This window comes from Geotrypetes seraphini, chromosome 6, assembly GCF_902459505.1.
Source record: "Geotrypetes seraphini chromosome 6, aGeoSer1.1, whole genome shotgun sequence".
Taxonomy (NCBI): domain Eukaryota; kingdom Metazoa; phylum Chordata; class Amphibia; order Gymnophiona; family Dermophiidae; genus Geotrypetes; species Geotrypetes seraphini.
Window position 1 is genome coordinate 9,136,912 of NC_047089.1, and position 14,940 is coordinate 9,151,851.

A 14,940-nucleotide genomic window follows, 5' to 3' on the forward strand; every position below is an offset into this window, starting at 1 on the left:
ATAACTTCACTTTATACTGCTGCTTGAACTGGACTGTAAAGATCCTGCCATCCAAGTTCCCACCATACTTCAGTGTCCTGGCACTCCTAACAACTAAGCCCATCTACATACATCTCTATGCCTCTTGTTCATCTTCCTGCTTCTACAAACAGTCTTATTTTATTCTCCAGATTTATTGATTGCAAAGTCAGGACTTTTAAAGAATTGCAAGGGCATCTTTTTATCCAAGGAATTGGTATTTTCCCATAGAATTATTATGGCTTCGTTTTTATGTAATCACCTTGAACTAAATGGGTATTAGGAGCGATTCAGAAATCTTGTATTAGATCAGATTGTATCATCTGGAACCAACTACTTCTTCCAGTGTTCTGAACCCCTGGTGTCTTAACTACATTTTCTACAATGCACCTTAACAAGGGCCCCTATCAGATGTACTCCGGATTCAAGTGTCTAGAATTGCCAACTACCTAGATTTTTTTTAGAATTCTAAAATGTTTTCAACTACCTATCTCAAAGTCAGAAAGATGGCTAAGTGTCTGAATATTTCTCAGGGTTTAGCCCATCAAAGCTCTCCAAGCTCCCCAATTCCAGTGCAGAGCTGTGGTAGGATCCAGCCAATGGAAGGGGCTGAGCTACAGAAGCACAGCTCTGTGCAGGGTCTCTGGAAAGAATCAGTAGAACATTGTGCATTCTCTGGGGGAAGGAAGGAGTTGGGAGATGTGGACAGGATTAGGACAAGAATGGTGGGCAGTGTGAAGAGTCTACTGCAGGTTGGGGAAAGGAACTGGCAGCAAATGGGCAGAGCTGGAGGGGGCACTGCCTGAATGAGCACATGAGCAGCAGGACAGCACTACTATGTTTCCCCGAAAATAAGACCTACCCCAAAAATAAGTCCTAGCATGATTTTTAAAGATGCTTCTAATATAAGTCCTACCCCAAAAATAAGTGCTAGTTAAGATCGACCCCCGCAACCCCCAATGAATGTCCCTAACACTTCCCGACTCCATTCCTAGTTTTGTTTTGGTTTTTTTTTTTAATCCAGGCTTCCTCTATTTCTGGGATCCCATCCCCCTGTGCAGCAGAACCCCACCAACCCTCCCACCATGAGACTGACATGCCTCTGAGGCATCCAAAAAACAGTGGTAGCACTCTGACGGGTTTGTGTCGCGGTCTTCAATGATGCAGCAGATGGGAAGTCCCTGCGGGGAAGGCCGCAAAGCAGCCCATTCAAAGCACTACCGCCACTGCTACATGCTGTTTTGGAATGTCTCGGAGGTATGTCAGTCTCACGGTGTGTGAGTCGATAGGGTTCTGCTGCACAAGGGGATGGGAGGGAGGGATAGAAAGATGCTGCACAAGGGGATGGGTTGAAAGGGGAGGAAAGATGCTGCACATGGGCGGGGAAGAAGAAGAATTAGGGTAGAGTAGAGGAAGGGAGAGATGATTGTTGTACATGAAAAAAAATGACATTCCCCAAAAATAAGTCCTAAGGCTTTTTTGGGAGCTAAAATTTAAGACCCCCGTCTTATTTTCGGGAAACACAGTAGTAAAAAAGCTTGAGAATTGTGTATGTGTGTTTCTCTGGTGATGACAGTCTCGTATAAAGCTTCCCTTTGAAAATCTGGAATGGAGAATATCACTGGCACAAATGTACCTGTGCACATACTCACATACTAAAGGCTAGATTCACTAAGGGTATGGATCAGATCTGATCACGAGGGATCTGATCCAATCTGTATCCGGAGTAGAGAGTTCCACGGGACAGAAATTTCACCCATCCCCGCCAGGATCCTCTCCATCCCCACCTGTCCCCGTCAGGATCCTCTCCGTCCCCGCCCGTCCCCATAAAAATCAGCAATTACTTCTGACAGGATCATCAATTCCATAGTTTCTTTTGTGTTTGCGCTGCTGTTTTCCTTGTGGAATCTCTTTGGTAGAACCCTTTTTTTTGTTTTCTGTTCAGGTAATTAACTTATAAACCCCCTCTTTTACTAATGCTGACATGTCCATTATATTATATGGACGAACCCTGCTTCCAAAGCCTTCCATCCCAGTGGGGAGTCCCATTGGCTAGAGGGGGGTCCACGTGGGTTTGCCGTGGTCCAGAGGGGGGGGTCCCCGTGGGAGTCCCATGGGTTATGGGGGATTCCCGCAAGACCCCCGCGGGGACCCCACGGGATTCCCGCGATTCCCGTTCCCGTGCAGACCTCTAGTCTGGAGGGCTGATCATGAATCGCCCCTCATGAAAATGAGGGGCAATAGGAATCACGACCCCAACTGACTACAGGGATCGCTGAAACCCGCGGGTTAAAACCATGGGCTTGCACTGCGGGGAAGAGAGCAGATGGGGCCGAGAGCAGGAGATCGGGGCAGATGGGGCAGAGAGCAGGAGACCGGGGCAGAGAGGAGACCAGGGCAGAGAGCAGATTGGGGCAGAAAGCAGATGGGGCAGAGAGCAGGAGACCGGGGGCAGAGAGTAAGATGGGGCAAGAGAGCAGGAGATCATGGCAGAGATCAGATGGGGCAGAGAACAGGAGAGCAGATGGGGCAGAAAGCAGATGGGGCAGAGAGCAGGAGATCGGAGCAGAGAAGCAGGGTGGCAGAAGGTAGGGCAGTCGGAAAGGACCTGAGCAACTGGTCCTCAGCAGTCACTTATTTTTGGATTGGTCAGCCCAGTCGGTGTCCCTCATTTTTTTAGAGAATCGTTTCCTGCCTACATTTGAATGCTGTTCCCCCTCATTTGCATGCACGGATCAGAGGATGATCGGGTCGGAGGGAAATCGAGTCGCAAAGGGGTCGTTAAGTGGTCAGAACTTGATCGATGGGTTTAATAAATCTAGCCCTAAGTGAAGGGAAATTTTCAGCCCATGAGCCCTGTTACCTACCAAATTCCTTAGACACATTCCTTTGAACACTATTCTAATACTGCCTCATTCTGCCCATATTCTTTCAGAAGCATCAAAAAAGGTGAATATTTTATTTTGCTTTTACCATATGTGAACTTTGTTTCACACATGAAAATGTGTAAATTGATAATCTTGTACACATTGCCCTTAAATCTCACTCTTTTGAGCAGTCCACCTCTTGGAATCTCCCGATCTGTACCTAAGGCAATGGAGAGTGAAAATGACTTGCCCAGTTTCTACGGTTCTTAGCCTACCATGCTGAGCTGCCAAGTTACCCAGCTCCGGGGGGGTGGGGGGGAGAGGGGTGGAATGACAACACTCTTTGACCTGTCCCTATTTATGCACTTATATCCCAAGTATTCTATTTGTAGTCACTGATACCACCATTGAAATCAGCACTTCAGGTCCCATGATGTATCAAACTAGGGTTGCAGAAATCCAGGACTGACTCGATTTTCCTTCCTGGAACCAGGTAACTTGGCACCTCTCCAGCTCTAACCATGAAGCCTCTCTATTTAAAAAGTATATGCTTGCATTGCCTCCATGCTCCACTCACAAACTATTAATGCTATCATACCCAAAGCTAGGTTTTGCACTTTTTCTTGCTACATTCTGAGGAAGTGAAGTGATGGTGGAAGATGGATTCCTGGTAGGGGGATCCCCAAATAGATATTTGCTTAGGGCCCAATATAGTATTAATCTGGCCCTGTGACTGGATCTATAGAAACAAGGTTCAAAATTCCGATCAGTGGTACTCAATGGATTTTATTAAATACAAAACCAAACCAGTGATCTGATGTGGCCACATTTTCATACCTGCCTAGCATCAGGGATAGGGGTAATAAATTAAGATTAAATAAAAGATTTGAATCACAATATAGTGAAAAAAAGCGTTAACTATCTTGGATGCAATATATGCAAAGAAACAATCCACACAGCATCATATCAAGTTTCAGGTTATTCTTCTGATTCAAATCTTTTTTGTTCTCTTACAATGATAATCATACAAGTAAGGATCTTGTTTTCATCATTCCCATTTCGCCATCCTCGTCCAATCCACCATCCTCTCTAGACTAGACTACTGCAACTCCAATCTATATAAGCCTAACTAAGAAAAACCTCATAGACTTCAGCTAATTCAAAACGCCGCTGCCAAGCTTATTTTCGCAAAGGGCAAGTTTGATCACGTTTCCCCACTCCCTCCTCAAGCTTTCACTTGCTCCCAGTATACTCCAGAGTCCTCCTATAATGTGCCCTGCTTAGCCTTCAAGATTCTACATGGCGTCCTTCCTCCGTTATCCCACTCTTTTGGAATTCATCAAACCCACTCTCTTCTAGACCCCTCCCAAAAACTGAAACTATCTTTCCCGTCTATAAAAGGTATATCCGCGCGGAAAACTTGGAACATCCCTCCCCTTTAGACCACTAAACTCTGGAACAACCCTCTCATCCCCGCTCAGAAATTCTAGCTCCTTCCATCCTTCCGTAAACGCTTGAAAACTTGGCTTTTCTCAAAAATCTAATCTCCTCCCGTTCTCTAGTACCCTGCCCCTCTATATCCTCTCTGTCCCTCTCCTATACCCCTTCTTTGTAATTCCCTTTCCTCTTATCCTCTGTAAACCGTGCCGAGCTCTGCGCTTGCGGAGATGGTGCGGTATACAAACCTAATGGTTTAGTTTAGTTTAGTTTAGATCATACACCTGATGTAGGCAGGATCTGAAACATGGCTGTTGTCAGTCACTGGGTTTATCTAATAAATGCCATGCTGGTTTGGAGTATCTTTTAGATTTCTGACCTGGTTTCTTCTAGCCAGATTTTCCACTACTTGAGTCAGCTGCAAAGGTTGATGGGGTGGGGGGGGGAAGGGACAACAGAGGAGACCATGATCATTGCTTAAGTGTAGAATTTAATGGCCAGAATCAGGCCCCACAATTGCAAAATTTCAGACTAACTCCTGGCTTAGGGCCGACACTGTGCTGACCAAACTAAGGATGCTTCAGTGGTGAAGGGAGGGAAGGGTTCGATAAAAGAAATAAAATTCCCTGATCTTGAAAAAGGCAGATCATGGCACCAGATCCCAGCCCTAATTCCAACTAAGCTACAAAATACAGAATCAGGAACACATTACAGTTAAAGATGTGCGCAGAATTGAAATCGGTTCAACGGGACGGCCACCAGGATGATCTAGGGGGCTCAAGGGTCTCTCGTACGAAGAGAGACTGAACAAATTGCAGCTCTACACTCTTGAGGAACGTAGGAAGAGGGGAGACATGATCGAAACATTTAAGTACCTCACGGGACGTGTCGAAGTGGAGAATGATATTTTCTTTCTCAAAGGACCCTCGGCCACAAGAGGGCACCCGCTCAAACTCAGGGGCGGAAAATTTCATGGCGACACCATAAAGTATTTCTTCACAGAGAGAGTGGTTGATCATTGGAACAAGCTTCCAGTGCAGGTGATCGAGGCAGACAGCGTGCCAGACTTTAAGAATAAATGGGATACCCATGTGGGATCCCTACGAGGGTCAAGATAAGGAAATTGGGTCATTAGGGCATAGACAGGGGGTGGGTAAGCAGAGAGTGGGCAGACTTGATGGGCTGTAGCCCTTTTCTGCCGTCATCTTCTATGTTTCTATGTTTCTATGAACACAGTCAGGTCCAATAAAAAACAAAATTCCAATGGGCCTCTCACAGGACATTAAAACTTTGTTCAGTTGGTAGTATCAATTTGAAATTGCATTACATTACATTGGTGTCTTCTATCCCGCCAATACCTTTCAACTCTAGGCGGTTTACAAAAGAACTGGCCTGGGCATTCCCAGGGAGATTACAAGGTTGATAGTTGGAAAATGCATTAGGATCTAGGAAAGTTCAGCAACTCTCTCTGGACTATTATATGCAAAAATAAAAATGTATTCATTTAACTTACAAAACCAAAATGCCATAGTAAGATCATTAAATAGTCTGAAACCTCAATGTCTCCTGAGCTGATAAAATATGCCTCCATTTTACAGGTGTCTTATTTTTATTTGTAAATTAAACATTTTTCCTTCAAACCACTAGATGGCTTACCGATTTCTTATTAAGCTGGCTGTTATCATAACCAGTAGTACCATCCCTTACATGCAACACACCATATCGTCCACAAAACTGTGGATACTCCTTTGGACCACTGAAGTTTCGAAGACGCTCAAATATTCTCCTGATGATAACTGAATCATAGCATATAAAGTAGGAAGTCTTTGATATATGGTAACCATACCTACAAAGGAAGAGACAAGTAATGAAATTATTTCATAGAAAAGGAATCCATAGTTACACCACTAGGTTGTTAACAAGTTAGAAATTCAGGGTTTAATGCATTGGAACTACACTTATAAAACTACAACTAGTGCTGTTTAAGTCAAAGCCAGATACTCCAAGCAACAGCAAGGAGAACCTTATCCAAGGAAGCTGCCTAACGATTTATCTGGGTACAAAATTTAAGGAGGTATTTGTAACTGGCTTGTGAGCATAGAATTTTTCTTCATAAATTTTACTCATATACAACTTCTTGGCATATTAACATAAGAATTGCCGCTGCTGGGTCAGACCAGTGGTCCATCATGCCTAGCAGTCCGCTCCCGCGGCGGCCCTTATGTCAAAGACCAGTGCCCTGAGTCTAACCTTACCTACATACGTTCTGGTTCAGCAGGAACTTATCTAACTTCGTCTTGAATCCCTGGAGGGTGTTTTCCCCTATAACAGCCTCCAGAAGAGCATTCCAGTTTTCCACCACTCTCTGGGTGAAGAAGAACTTCCTTACGTTTGTACGGAATCTATCCCCTTTTAACTTTAGAGTGCCCTCTTGTTCTCCCTACCTTGGAGAAGGTGAACAATCTGTAATTATCTACTAAGTCTATTCCCTTCATTATCTTGAATGTTTTGATCATGTCCCCTCTCAGTCTCCTCTTTTCAAGGGAGAAGAGGCAGTTTCTCTAACCTTTCACTGTACGACAACTCCTCCAGCCACTTAACCATTTAAGTCGCTCTTCTCTGGACCCTTTTGAGTAGTACTGTCCTTCTTCAAGTACAGCAACCAGTGTTGGACGCAGTATTCCAGGTGGGGTCTTACCATGGCCCAATACAGCGGCATGATAACATTCGCCGATCTGTTCGTGATCCCCTTCTTAATCATTCTTAGCATCCTGTTCGCCCTTTTCGCCACCGCCGCACATTGAGTGGACGACTTCATCGACTTCTTGACCAGTACTCCCAAGTCTCTTTCCTGGATGAAACCAAGTTACCTACCTATAACAAATGTTCTCTGCAGGCAACAAGACTCAAGTCCCCAAGTAAGTGATATCATAAAAAAGCCCCAGAGTTTCCTAGCTAAGAATAAGTACTAGAGGCTTTCAGAGAAACACCAAATGCAATAATTCCTGTGCTGCATCACTACATGGGGGTCCTCCTCAGTCCTTTCATAGTTTACTAAAAAGAAAAAGGGGAAGTGGATGGATATGTGAGGAATTCAAATCTTGCTTTCTCTTTTTTTATATATCTTTATTCATTTTTAATCATTCAACAAGTGTACAATTTAATATCATACATATTCTTGAAAACATCACTTGTAAGTCTATCAAGAAAAACAACAATTGTATATATATAAACCCATAACCCATCCCCCCTTCCCATTATTATTAATAGTATACACAATAAAATAAGAACCCTTCCCCCTCCCTATTATTCATGGTGTATATTTCAATAAAATTACTGGTGTTAAGTCATCACTAAAAGATGTCAATGGCCCCCATATTTTAGAAAAGGTCTTGCTTAAAGTAATGAACTTTGAGAACAAGCAGAATGCACTCCTCAGTTGGGATTCTGTAGTCATTAGGCTGCATTCAACAAGACAGGCAGACAGAGAGAGAAAAAAAAAGATATTTCTAATCAGCAGACATCAAAACCTGCGTCATTTTGGTGGCAACTTGCTATTTGTAGTTAGCATTTTTGGGGGGTTAACTAAAGCAGCCTAGACATTAAACAACATGAGCCTAGGGTGACAAGAGTTGTATTCTAAACCTCTAAAAGGTTCTACAGAACTGACCAAACCTACTGTTGCCATAAGATATGAATTTATGAACTTCTCTATGTCACAGCCACCACCAGATCCAAAGTGCCAGACTGCGGGCCTGCATCCCCTGAAATGGGAGGTGCCTCCTGAGCACTTGCGGCTCCAACCTGGACCCAATCCGCCATACCTCCTGGTGGCTGTGAAAGATGTCTTTGTAGACTCCATACTTCCTCTCATCAACACCTCTCTACAAACCCTCAAACTGGGAGTCAGCAGTTAACAGACTGATCTTGAAAAAACCCACACTCGACCTTAATGTGATCGGCAACTTTAGACCTGTTTCCAAGATCCTGGAAAAAAAACTGTTAAACCAATTACACTCCATCGACGATCAAAGATCCCAATCCCCCTTCCAATCGGGAATTCAGGAAATTCCACAGTACTGAAACCATCCTCCTCTATATCATCGACGACTGCTGGAAACTCGTGGATAAGGGTAATGATGTCCTTCTGGTGCTGCTGGATCTCAGCATGGCATTCAACACTATTGACCATCCTCATCTCATTGCACAGTTCTCTGAAATTGGAATCCGAGACACTGTGTTATAATGGTTCATCTTTCGGAATAATAGATTCCAAAGCGTACCGCTTAATGATGCACTATCAAAACTGAAACCAATCAAATACGGTGTTCAGCAGGGGATTCTATTATTCAATCTCTACATTATACCAGTCCTAGACATAGCCCGCAAATACCAAATACAGATTCACTCCTTCGTGGATGACATCCAACTATACCTACTGCTAGGAGAAACCGCGACACCCAGATCACAAAACTCCTAAAATGCCTCTCGGAAATCAAAAACTGGATGACCATCAACAAATTGCAACTACATGCTTCCAAACTGGAACTCCTTTGGATCCGCAAACACTGCAACTGCGTCCATCCCTTGCTATGCTGGGACTCAACTACCATAACTGCGAAGAACCAAGCACACAGCCTAGGAATACTCCCCGACTCCAACCTGTCGCTTTCCAACCATATCTCTCAGGTGTTATCTTCCTCATTTTACTACCTGCAACAACTCTGAAAAATAAGGAACTGCTTTTCTGAGTCTGACTAAACCCAACTAGAGTCTGACTAAACCCAACTAATCTATGCTCTTAGTCCTCTCCAGCATGGACCACTGTAACGACCTATTAAATGGTCTCACGGTAAAGAACATACAATATCTCCATCATGTACAAAATGCAGCAATCAGACTTCTAAAAAAATCCATGCCCGTAACCCTGTCTTCCCAGAATCTATTGTCAGCTCATTTGTTGCCAGTAGCCAAATGTGCCTTCAAGGGCCTGATGCTAGCATTCAAATCCTTGCACGACATGGCACCGGGCTATATAATGACAAAACTTTCTCCACACATGCCGAACAGGTCCCTCTGCTCCCAGGATGAAATATGCCTCAAAACACCTCCTGGTTATGCCCTTCAACTGCAAACCACCAAACGACGTTCCTACTCCCACTTCATACAGAGCCACTGGAATCAAGTGCCCCACAGATCAGATCCCTTGAAGGAGTCTCAGCTTTAGGAAAGCAATAAAAAGATAACTCTTCACCTAACTCCCCTGCCTGCAACTGATGGATTACAAAAAAATGTATATTACTACTAGATCCCAGTATGTGTCACATTAGGGTAAAATCTTGTATTGGAAAATCTTCCACTGTAACTATGGCAAACTGGAAGGAACACAGGAAATGCCAAAAAGAATGTCATTGAGTGGTTAGGAGAGCAAAAAGGGAATATGAAGAAAGACTAGCCGGGGAGGCAAAAAATTTCAAATCGTTCTTCAAATATGTTAAAGGGAAGCAACCGGCGAGGGAGGAAGTAGGACCGTTGGATGATGGAGACAGAAAGGGAGTCATAAAGGAGGAAAAATAGGTAGCTAATAGGTTAAACAAGTTCTTCTCGTCAGTCTTCACAAGCGAAGACCAGAACCAGTGTACCAGAACCAGAAGAGATCTTCAATGGAGACCAGGAAGAAAAACTGTCGACAATAGAGGTGAGCCATGAGGATGTCCTCCAACAGATAGATAGATTGAAAAGCGACAAATCACCAGGCCTGGATGGAATCCACCCTAGGGTACTAAAAGAACTAAGAAATGAAATAGCGGAAATACTCCAACGATTTTGCAACCTATCCTTGAAAACTGGCGAGGTCCCGGAGGACTGGAAGATAGCAAATGTTACACCTATCTTTAAAAAGGGATCGAGAGGTGACCCGGGAAACTACAGGCCGGTAAGTTTGACATCGGTTCCAGACAAGATGGTAGAAGCACTGATAAAGGACAGCATCTGTGAGCACATTGAAAGAAATGGACTAATGAAAGAGAGCCAACATGGCTTCTGCAAAGGAAGATCTTGCCTAACAAACTTACTGCACTTCTTTGAGGGAGTAAACAACCAGATGGACAAAGGGGAACCCATAGACATCATTTATCTCGACTTCCAAAAGGCCTTCGACAAGGTACTCCATGAGTGGCTACTTAGGAAGCTGTGGAACTACGGGGTGGAAAGGGACGTAAACAGATGGGTTAAACACTGGTTGGCAGGCAGGAAGCAAAGGGTTGGAGTGAAGGGCCACTATTCGGACTGGAGGAGGGTCACAAGCAGAGTTCTGCAGGGGTCGGAACTCGGACAGCTGCTGTTCAATGTATTTATTAATGACCTAGAAACGGGGACGAAATGTGAAGTTATAAAATTTGCGGATGACACTAAACTCTGTAGCAGGGTTAGAACTATGGAAGAATGTGAGGACCTACAAAAGTACCTGAACAAACTGGAGGAGTGGGCGAATAAATGGCAGATGAGCTTCAATGTAGGGAAATGCAAGGTCATGCATATAGGGAAAAAGAACCCGATGTTCAGGTACCAAATGGGGGGATTAGTACTAGAGAGAAGTAACCTTCAAAAAGACTTGGGTGTGTTGGTGGACACAACAATGAAGTCAATGGCACAATGTGCAGCAGCCTCAAAGAAGGCAAACAGAATGTTGGGTATTATTAAGAAGGGTATTACAACCAGAACGAAGGAAGTCATCATGCCGCTGTATCGCGCGATGGTGCGACCGCATCTGGAATACTGTGTCCAATATTGGTCGCCGTACCTAAAGAAGGACATGGAGATACTTGAGATGGTTCAGAGAAGTGCAACAAGAATGATAAAAGATATGGAAAACCTTTCATACCTTGAGAGGCTAGAAAAACTGGGGTTCTTCACCCTGGAAAAGCGGAGACTCAGGGGAGATATGATAGAGACTTACAAGATCATGAAGGGCATGGAGAAGGTGGAAAGGGACAGATTCTTCAGCCTATTGGGAATTACAAGAACAAGGGGGCACTCGAAGAAATTGAAAGGGGACAGGTTTAGAACCAATGCTAGGAAATTTTTCTGGAATGCGCTTCCGGAGGCTGTGATAGGACAGAGTACATTAAGGGGATTCAAAGAGGGATTGGACAAGTTCCTGAAGGATACAGGGATTGAGGGATATAGATAGAGGTAGAGATAGGTTCATAAAAGGGTATAGATAGAAGAAAAATGAGGATTGAAAGGTTTTAGTCAAAGGATCACTTACAGGTCATGGACCTGATGGGCCGCCGCGGGAGCGGACTGCTGGGCGCGATGGACCCCTGGTCTGACCCAGCGGAGGCAATTTCTTATGTTCTTATGTGTGTGTATAGTTAGGATAAAAACATGTACTAAAAAAAACTTGCACTATTAAGGATAACTATGACAAATTGTAACCTGTAAACTCTATATTATGTTTATTGGTATAAGACCCCTTGTATGTTAGGATACAACCGTGTATCAAACTTGTACTGTAATTAGGTCAAATTGTAACCTGTTAACTGTATTTTATGTATGTTTAACCTATAACTCGTTCTGAGCTCTTTGGGGGAACAGAATAAAAAATGAAATGAAACAGTGAGAGACTATCATTTGTGTCCCCATCCAAACCATCTCAGATGCCTTGAGCAGCAACGACAGGGGTAAATGTACCCAGAGGGACCTAGCCCTCCTGTGTAGCATCCAAAGTGCAGCTTGCTTCTCCCTTGGAAGGATGATTTTCCTGAAAGGCTTTCCATGGTCTCTTCAGCTCTGGGACACTCCGATAAAGCTCTCTGATGAGGTAAAGTACTTAGATGTTGTGGTGGATTTGAATTTTATTTTTAAAGTCATGTTCAGGAACTGATAAACATTTTTTTTCAGATTGCGCCTTTTCAATAGACTTCGACCATATTTGTCTCCTAGCATATTTAGGGTCATTTTGCAGTCAACGGTCCTATCATGTCTGGACTACTATAATCTTGTGCTCTTGGGTTTACCAATAACTCTGTTGAGTGCATTGTCCAAAATTCAGTGGTTAGAAATCTTTTCCGTTTGGAAAAGACTGAGCATGTCACAGAATACTATGTGAACCTATACTGATTGAAGTTAGAAGATCGTGTATATTTCAGGCTGCTTGTGATGGTGTACTTGTGTTTGAATGGTTTGGCTCCTGCAAGTTTGGTGGGTACTATTCAGGCTTATGTCCCTTTATCAAAATTGTGCTCTGTCCATCATGGCGATTTGTCTGTGTCATCTGTAAGGGAATTGAGCCTGAATTCTTCACATGTGACTATGTTTTCCTGTTGGGGACCCCAAGAATGGAATCTTCTACCTTTGTAAATCAGAAAGCAATGTAATCTTGATGGGTTCAAGAAGTTACAGAAGAGACTTATTTTGCAATATGAAATATGGGCATTAAGGCTTCATATGTATTTTATGTTTATACTGTGAACCACTTTGGGAAAAGTGGGTTATAAATAAATAAAATACACCAAAAAACCCCAACTTGGCATATTCAGAAGAGAAAGCCATATCAGGTAGTGCAGAGTCACCCAAAGATGACTAATTTGCGTCTCTTGGGCTCTGCGGCTTCCGTGCCCTTTCACTTAAGATGGTTGTTGTTTCTAAAGTCAGGAAAAAAATTGCCCAAACCACCAAGCTAGCCGCCTTTTCCTCAGCCTGAGAGTGTAAAGGAGAGGCTAAGGCAGACGCTCCTGCCTCTCATGCATGTGAGGCACAAGGACGCTCCTGAGGTGCACAAATTGCACATTCTTGATATGGATTATTGGTAAGACAGCCAAGGACTCCATCTCAATAAGATTTGAGGCAAAACTTGCAGATTTGGAGTTACAGGAAACTTTAGAGAAAAAAAATCATATTATATGGCCACCATCAAAATTTTGGCAACAAAAGACTGGAAAAAAAAAATTCAACAAAATTAAAATCAAAACCCAGTAAAATTGAGATTTTTGGAGAGGGGGACCTAGGAGAACAAGCACTGCACTGATTAGATGACACAACCCACTTGTGAAAACTTGAATCCTACTTGTACTCAGACTATATGCTCACAAAATATTGTCATCTTAAAAATATTTAGCCAGTTTTAAAAGTTAACAGGAAACATGATTAGAGATTTTATTTTATATGTAACTTAATCAGCTGTCCACCACTAAAACTGAAATGGAATCTGCACAAGACTTTGGCAGCAACAGATCCCTTGAAAAAAAAACCTTTTTCTAGTTTATACTATGCATCGCTATAAGAGACCAGAGGAGAAATGATGTCAGCCTTAAGTTAGTATCTTTTAAAATACTAGGCTTTCCAAATTAGTGCAGCAATATGAAAACTTAGATGCTACTCATTTATCTGAAAAGTTTATAATTAAAATAGAGCCTTACATTTCATATATGTTAACAAGCTGCTGTGCCAATGTTAGATTTTTCTTTTCCAGATAAGTTGTCATTTCTGCTACAACCACAGCTGCACTCACTCCATCCTTGTCCAATACAGATGTCCCACACATGAAGCCTGAAAAGTAGTATATTATGAATGCCCACAGTTCCTTTTATTGGAAGCTGGATCTTGCTTAGCAGAGAAACAGTTAAATAGTTTTGTCTATACTTACAGTAGTAATTATTGAAAGTCTGACAAAAGTAATCCAAGTTGTTAATAATGCAACACCCCACTTTCACAAATATACAGTAAGGTGTTTTTTATATATATATGCCTCGCCTTGGCAATGTCTTCAGTAAAACTCTTTTTTTGTTTGTTTTAAATTTTTTATTCATTTTCATATATCAACATGTGTAACATAGAAATTTAAAAAGATCTCATAAAACATACACTTGAATTCCTTTCATGTATCACTGTAAATACAATATATTATTCTGTATTTATAAACAATAATACCTAAAATATCTGTATTGGTTCAGTAAAACTCTTAATATATTGAAGCACAAGTGTTAACTTCAATCCACTTTGAGAAGTGGGCAACATTCTACTGTTGACTCTTCTGTTGCTCCTTCAACAATGGATGCACCTAGCAGCAGAAACTGGCAGGCAACTAGCTTGCCTCAATTAATTACTTTCAAAGGATGAAAGAAACATTTTTACAAGTATGAATCTATATTTTGTGGTCTAGGTATTCCAAATAGCACAGTTACTTACCGTAACAGGTGTTATCCAGGGACAACAGGCATATGGGTGACATCATCCATGGAGCCCGGTACGGACTGCATTGATAGTGAACTGTCACTAAGTTTTAAGAAACTTTGCGACTGTCTGAACTGCACATGTGCGACTGCCAAGTACCTCAGTTAAGCAAGCTAAGAAGCCAACCAGGGGAGGTGGGTGGGATGTGAGAATATCTGCCTGCTGTCCCCGGATAACACCTGGTACAGTTAAGTAACTGCTTTATCCTAGGACAAGCAGTCAGCATATTCTCACATATGGGACTCCCAAAGCTTAATGCAATGGGATGGAGGGAGAGTTGGCCAATGAAGGAAATAATTTTGGAATACTACTTGGCCAAAGAGACCTTCCCTTCTGGACAAGATTCTAGACAGGAGAGAGGTATGAACGTGTAAACTGAGGG

At 42.7% G+C, this 14,940-nt stretch overlaps 1 protein-coding gene across 1 annotated transcript in view; it reads right to left on the minus strand.

Moving 5' to 3' along the window:
- The window catches only part of PGM2L1 (phosphoglucomutase 2 like 1), a 148,223-nt gene that overhangs the window by 14,615 nt on the left and 118,668 nt on the right, over positions 1-14,940 (minus strand). Inside the window, 2 exon segments of the mRNA XM_033948576.1 lie at positions 5,979-6,168; positions 13,745-13,874. Of these exon segments, the coding sequence (XP_033804467.1) occupies positions 5,979-6,168; positions 13,745-13,874 (320 nt within the window).